Source organism: Doryrhamphus excisus, chromosome 12, assembly GCF_030265055.1.
Source record: "Doryrhamphus excisus isolate RoL2022-K1 chromosome 12, RoL_Dexc_1.0, whole genome shotgun sequence".
Lineage (NCBI taxonomy): Eukaryota > Metazoa > Chordata > Actinopteri > Syngnathiformes > Syngnathidae > Doryrhamphus > Doryrhamphus excisus.
Window position 1 is genome coordinate 9,275,153 of NC_080477.1, and position 7,348 is coordinate 9,282,500.

The following is a 7,348-nucleotide window of genomic DNA, read 5'->3' on the forward strand; positions in this document are numbered from 1 at the left end:
ATACCTAAATACAGGATACAGATGGGATATACAGTGAACAATGAATACATTACATGGCTAGTCTCTGGTCTGGTGGCAAGCAAACCTACCATACGACGCATGCGCAGTTTAATTCCAACAAAGCTATCATATTTTTTAACTACTACCATGTCAGAGAAAGGCGAAGTTGATTTAACTGGTGCCAAGCTAAACACGGGCGTCTGGCTTGTCAAGGTATGTGTGTTTGTGTACACGTTCGAATAGTGCGACATACGGCCAGTAACTATTGTAAACATAAGGCTAACTCAGCTAGCAGGCCGTAACTGGCGAAGTCAATGAAGTAAAGGATTTACAGTTGAATTCCCAGCTCGCTTTTAAGATTATGGTGTCCTTTGTTCATTTATCTAATTTAACGAAAACAAAGTGGCCTTTGGTTTTCTTACTTTAACAATACCCCGAACTATAAAACAAATAAGAGTTAGGTCTAGGCTTATTGGCGAGGCTAGTTGAATGCAGCTCATTGTATCAATATTTTTTAAATTAATTTGTAAATGAAGTCTGTGATTGTTTCTGCTTGCTAAAGCATGGCTTGATTTGATACCCTTGTCACCTCCACTCCAAATACTAAAGACACAGCAGATTGTATACCGGAAAATGGTGCCGATTGTCCCCACTGCTTTAAGGTTGAGTCAGGACAACGGACCACGGACCTTGGCTATTACAACCGTACTACAACGTCTTTAACAATCAAAAATCCATGGATGAAAGTCAAGTGTCATATTTTTCATGTATATGCCTCACACTGCTGTGTAGCAGCACGCTGTATTCGTTTTCACCCCACACCTACCACAATGCAAACGCGACATGTTGTATTTCCGGGCAAATAAAACGTATGTCGCACAATTCAATTTCAATCACATTTCGTCTCCATATAGATATTAAAGTAAATTAATATGCCATGTACTTATATCTTGTTTTATAGCTCCGGTCCATGAGTTTGAAAGGCTTAAAGTTGTACCAATTTTCCAAGCACTAATTTGACTTGATTTGATCAGTCAATATAAATCCGATATCCATATACCATCTTCTGTGCTACAATCCTCATTGGAGTCACAGGGGTATGCTGGAGTCTATCCCAGCTGACTTTGGGCGAGAGGCGGGGTACACCCTGGACTGGTCGCCAGCCAATCACATGGCACATATAGACAAACAACCATTCACACTCACATTAATACCTATGGATAATTTGGAGTTGCCAGTTAACCTAACATGGATGTTTTTGGAATGTGGGAGGAAACTGCACGGGGAGAACATGCAAACTCCACACAGAGATGTCCAAGCGGAGACTCGAAGTCTGATCTCCTGACTGTGCGGTCCACGAACATGTATACCAAAGAAAATAAATCTGATATCATATGAAAAAATAGCATTTTTAAGGACGTCCGCACGGATTCTGCATACAGAGCACGCACACTTTTTTTTTTTACACATTTTTTCACTGTTAAAATGAAGGTTTTATAACATTGCTACTCATCGGATGAAGATATTTACAATATTGGGAGAAATATTTGTGGTACTAGGAAATGTTTATGTTTGTTAAAATATGTGTTTTGTCAATTATTCAGTCATCAAAATAATGCAGTACTTTGTTAAAAATCAACATTTAGCGAGTGATTAAACAAACTTTCTGATTGAATGCAGGTTCCTAAGTACCTCGCTCAGCAATGGGCAAAAGCCACTGGAAAAGGCGAAGTTGGGAAACTCAGAATATCCAAGTATGTGAAACCCGAACAAAGCACCACAATGTAGTATGTTTTGTAATATAAGTCATTAAGTAGGCATACTGTTTGTTATTACGAGGTTTGCACAGCTAAAAACAGCCAGGAATGGCTAAGTTGTCTCTGCTAATAAATGTTTGAAATGAACTAGATTGGGGAACTGTCACACTGTTGTCCAAAGCTAATTCAACTAAACATGTTTGTTGTTTCTTTTCTTTCAAGGAAAGGAAACCAAGGAAAGCCAGAGGTAAGACACATCATCAATGAATAGCAAACAGTGAGAATTAAAAGTATTTCACTAATCCACAAATAAAGACATGATCATTCTATACTTTTAATGGTAGATCAGCTCTTCCTGTGTAGATGATAAATTGTCATGATTTTGGTTGGATGTTGTAAAAGATATGCATGAACGATGCACATTTTAACAAAGATGATACTTTCTAGGTGTCTTTTACATTAAATGAAGAGTTGACGGTGATTGAGGGTATAGAAGACAAGACAGTGTCTGCACCTCGGGAGCACCCACTAACCATGCAGACGGTGGGAGGTCAGACTTTGGCGGTTTTCACAGAGATGTCATCGGGTGAGCTTTGTTTGGAATGTTAACCATTTCGCTTTCACAAATGCCACGCCATCCCTTTAACTGTTTGCTCTACAGCTCAGAGGTAAGGTAAGTTATTTTTGGGTGGTTGGTGGAGGAGCCCATGTGTGCAGCCTGTCCATACGGTCTTGCTTGACCTGCTTGTCGCTATTCTTTGACCTCTTTACCTCTTTAATTAGGAAATAGAAATTGAAATAAAGTGTGGACAATCAACAGTTAATATATACAATATATTATAATGCAACAGAGTATGGGACTGTATTGGACTACAATGCTGCATGAATTCATTTTTGAAAGCAAACTAATGTCTAATTCATGATGATTTTTGGAGGGTTTCTTTTTTCACATGAGCACAAATACATCACCCCAACATTTTGCTTTGTGCAACAGATGAGGCAACATGACAGTAGATTTAGATTTTTTTCTATGCGTGTTTTATACAACGTATAGTTTGAAGTGCTTTACCATTTTTTGTCTGCTTGATATATTGGCAACTAATTTTTGCTGCTGTCACATCAGTCATTCCATCTTAAGTCCCATTGGTTTGGCTTGGAAGTCGTTGTTGGGTAAAGTCACCTTGTGACAAAGTTGAGAGGCAAACGTCCATTATGTGATCTACAAACGAATGATTACTACTATTGATGGCACATACTTTCAAATAATGACTACAATCTATGTGAGCACCTTTAGTATGTAATCAGACACACTGGGCCCATTTGTTTGGAACACTGGAGTGAATAAAATCAATACCTGCTATTGACGATTTGAGATATCATATTTGCATGGGTCTATTTGTTTCTTTGAATGAAATTAAATGAAGTGTGTGTATGCACGCATAGGTGTTTCTCACTATGGGTGCCGGTAAGCTTGAGACCGTGCATACTGTATATGTGTGGAGCAGCATATATGATTTAATTGTTATCTGTTCAACATGTAACATTTGAAAATTGGCTATGATGTGTGTGAGTTTGCATGTTTTGTAATTGTAGTGTATTTTTGCAGCTCTGTCAATGGTATTTACTTGTGGTGGTTGAGGGTTTCTGTGTTTGCTGCTTGTGAGCGCATGCTTGCTTTGCTGGGGTGGTCGGCAGAGGTGACTTCTATTGCGCCTGACAAACCGAGTGCAACTTAAACCTTGGGAGTGGCTCTGATTGTTCGATCCCTTCCTTTCCCCATTTTCCATGCCCGTATATATTTTTTTTATTTTACCATCCCTCCCTCCCCCCCTGTAGGCCAGTCAGAAGAGAGATCTGATGGTGGCAGCTCAGGTTCGGGGGCAGGGTCTGGTCCAGGTGAGTTCACCATTTTGCCAGCGGGTGATTGAGCTGCATCACTGAAAATCACACACAATCAAATGAGCGTCATGTTAAATCCATTAGTAAAATATAAATATTATGTTGTTTGTTGCCCTGAAATATGCCAACAGTGACACCCAAAGTTGACATAAACTTTCTGTAAAGCCCGAAGCAACATGTTGACCTCTTGAGCCAAACATTTCTGTGCAAAACTCCAACATATGAGTTGCCTGCACAGATCACTCGGGTGACAGAAGTCATGTTTTGGGGCCAGAATCTTCTATAATTATTTGCAGGACGCATACTGTAAAGTGGTGTATATTTTTCTGTATTTATAGTAGAAAGTTTGGGACTTGGTCATTTTGAAAGTGAAAACGTGTGAGCCCCCCTGGTATAGACTGTTACTGTGATTGTCAGCTTGTGATCTGCAAGTCTTTTCGGAGGTGTTGTAGGAACTATATATAATGACAGATGATCACAACATAGCATAAAGACCATAACCACACTGTTTGAGTGGACATCTGCTTGTTAAACTAGAAAAGCACTCGGATCACAAAGACCACTTTTTAAGCACCATAGCCTCCCCACTTTTCAAAATATTGTGATTCACACCAAAATAACAATCCTACATACTGTATTTTGGATCAGTGTTTGATATTTTGTAGAACCTGTTGGAAATTTGCCCTGTATTTATTTCCCAGGTGCTCTGACCATTGGTCACCATGGCGTAATATGCACAAATGCCGAAGATGGTCCTATCCGCAAATCCGCCCAAATGTCTACACTTACAAAGTCCCTTAGTAAACTCAAACGGTGCCTCTGACCAACACCACTCATTATAAATACACTGAAAAATGTACAGTTAATCCATGTGATGGGTATCAGCATCTGTATTGGCTGATCTCACTTGTGGGTATTGGAATAATCAACATAAAACCCTGATTGGTGCATCTCTACTTATAAATATTCAGGAGTAGAAAAGAAAATTATTTTTCAAACAGAAATGAGAAGAAGAAAGAAAGAAAGACACAGCCTATTTTGGTTTCCTCCTTTGAAAGAGCACCATGACCAAACATAATTTCTTGACTTCACAAGAACAAAAATGTGACCAATGTAGAATACAATGGTTCCTGTATACCTGTGTCTTAAGCTTCACTTAATACTAATTTCAGGGTTGGAACTTAAGTTGTGTTTTCCCCCCTGCAGATAAAATTGCTTTGGAAGGAGTGGTGGTACAGAGAGCGGAGTGCAGGCCTGCTGTTAGCGAAAGCTATATGAAGCTTAAGAGGTGAGTTGTTTGTGTCTTGAGTGTGATTTGATAACACACATGGACAAAATTGTTGGTACCTCTCGGTTAATGAAAGAAAAAAGAAAAAAAAACCCAATGATCACAAAAATAACTAAAATCTGACAAAGTAATAAATTAACCAATGGAAATTAGACATTGCTTTTGAACTGTGGTTCAGGCCTGGACAAAAATGATGGTACCCTTAACTTCATATTTTGTTGCACAGCCATTTGAGGCAATCAAACGATTTCTGTAGCTGTCAATGAGACATCTGCTCCTCTCAGCAGGTATTTTTGGTCCACTCCTCGTGAGCAAACTGCTCCAGTTATCTCAGGTTTGAAGGGTGCCTTCTCCAGACGGCATGTTTCATCTCCTTCCACAGATGTTCAATAGGATTTAGATCAGAGCTTGTTGAAGGCTACTTCAAAATAGTCTAATGATTTGCTCTTAGCCATTCCTGGCTGTTTTTAGCTGTGCAAAGCAGCCCCAGAACAGTTGTAATGATACATCTTTAGATGCAAATTAGTGCACATCATCAGTGTACACATACATACTGTACCTGCAGGTATATCATTAAACAAAAAAGGAAAAGAATATTCATTCATTCATTTTGTTCCGCTTATCCTCACGAGGGTCACGGGCGTCTTGGAGCCTATCCCAGCTGAGTGGCAGAGATTATTTGCTTTTCACAGACCACCACGCATCGCTGCTCACCCCAATCCTAATTCTTATTTTGTCCCTTTTGCCATATTTTCTCCTTAGATTGTTGTGCATTAAAATAAGAATTGCGCTTACCCTATAATTTCATGGGTATTTATATCTTCTTCCCCCTTTGTATGCTGTATGTATTGCACTGGTCGGACGTGAGCCAATGTGAGTTGGCAGGGCTGTCACTGGTGATAGGGGTGTATGAGGTGTTCAGGGAATGGTAGTACCTCAGATGCACCCACGGGCGCTTCAGGCACAGCAAGGCACTACAGACGTCTGTAGCCGAGGAAGTCCCTGGCCATGACAGTTCCTGACCAAGATTCACTGGCGGCTAGCTCAGGGCAGAGGAGGAATGCCGGAAGGGTTAACGCCCCCAAAGCCAAAGTGGGAGAGATGAGGCGGGGTTATGGTATTTATTAGGAAGTTGTGTGATGCTAATTAGAGGACACACCTTGATTAAATATGTCCCTGTGGTCACATTATTTTAGCAGTACCATCATTTTTATCCAGGCCTGTTTCATTTTTTTCCCATTTAAATAATGTTGTTGAACCACAGTTCAGAAGCAATGTCCGATTTTCATTGGTTAATTTACATTTAATTTTTATTCATTACTTTTGTCAGTGTCAAGTTACTTCTGTGACCAATGTAGGGTTTCTTTTCATTAACCGAGGGGTACCAATAATTGCGTCAACATGTCTGTAGCACAGATTATCTTTGTTTATAGCAGGATTAAAGTTGGTTAAACTCATGTAATTGTCTGTATAATTTTAAATGTAATATGATCATGTTAACAGGTTACAAATTGAAGAGTCCTCCAAGCCAGTCCGGCTGTCACAGCAGTTGGCTAAAGCAGTCACCAACAACTACAAACCTGTGGCTAACCATGCATACAATGTAAGAGTATTTGTCTTCTTTCAGCACATCTCATCCTACACATCATGAACCATGCAAGAATCTCACGGGCAACAGAACTAGATACTCCTGCATAATCTAATCATATAAAGTTCCGAATATTAAAAGAATCAATACAGATAATTTTTTTGGTTTGATTGGCACATTAATACGTTTTTATTTTTCTTTGTTAAGCAACAATGTTGACACTGCTCTTGTACTAGATAGCATTAGGCTAGTGGTTCCCAAACTATTTACAGTCATGTACCCCTTCACACATTTAACATGAAGCCATGTGCCCCCTACTCCTGCACACTTAAAAAACAAATATGCTTTTATCTTAATTTGAAATATTGAACATAATTAATTGTTTAATTAATTTTATCATAACAACATCCAGATTTTTTTATTTTGCATGTAGTTAGCATGTTGGCCACACAGTTGGGAAATCAGGAACACCTGCGTTCAATTCCGTGCGTGTGTTTTCTCCGGGTACTCTGGCTCCCACATTTCAAATTGAAAGGGAAAGTTTAAGAATCATGATTAATAGTACACAAATACATACAACCAACAATAGGGCCTCATTTTCTGCAGAATCCACACTCACAGTGACAAGTTTTCACCACTGTGCCTTGCAGGGATTGGAGCATCAATATAAATTAAATCATCATGATTAAACACTGTTAGTGCATAAAATAATCATCAAATGTACTTACTTGTTCATGTAATGCACACAGCGTGGCTGGTGAGGAGTATATTTTTTCATCTGTGTTACTCATGCAACTCACTATTCTGTCATAGTAC

The 7,348-nt window shown here is 39.2% G+C and overlaps 2 protein-coding genes across 3 annotated transcripts in view; one reads left to right on the top strand and one right to left on the bottom strand.

Annotated features, from left to right (window-relative positions):
* Positions 1-53: 53 nt before the first annotated feature.
* gtf2f2a (general transcription factor IIF, polypeptide 2a) overlaps positions 54-7,348 on the top strand; it is an 8,975-nt gene continuing 1,680 nt past the window's right edge. Inside the window, exons 1-7 of one of the 2 annotated variants that reach the window (XM_058088911.1) lie at positions 54-213; positions 1,681-1,754; positions 1,980-2,004; positions 2,205-2,343; positions 3,594-3,653; positions 4,863-4,944; positions 6,448-6,547. In XM_058088911.1, coding sequence (XP_057944894.1) covers positions 100-213; positions 1,681-1,754; positions 1,980-2,004; positions 2,205-2,343; positions 3,594-3,653; positions 4,863-4,944; positions 6,448-6,547 — 594 coding nt within the window. In that variant the 5' untranslated portion in view covers positions 54-99. The remainder of the gene's footprint in view (positions 214-1,680; positions 1,755-1,979; positions 2,005-2,204; positions 2,344-3,593; positions 3,654-4,862; positions 4,945-6,447; positions 6,548-7,348) is intronic. The other variant, XM_058088912.1, reaches the window with a different exon arrangement.
* Positions 1,968-7,348, bottom strand: part of LOC131139359 (uncharacterized) — a 14,894-nt gene continuing 9,513 nt past the window's right edge. The window contains exon 4 of the transcript XR_009132236.1: positions 1,968-3,694. The gene's annotated coding sequence lies outside the window, so the exon portion shown is untranslated. The remainder of the gene's footprint in view (positions 3,695-7,348) is intronic.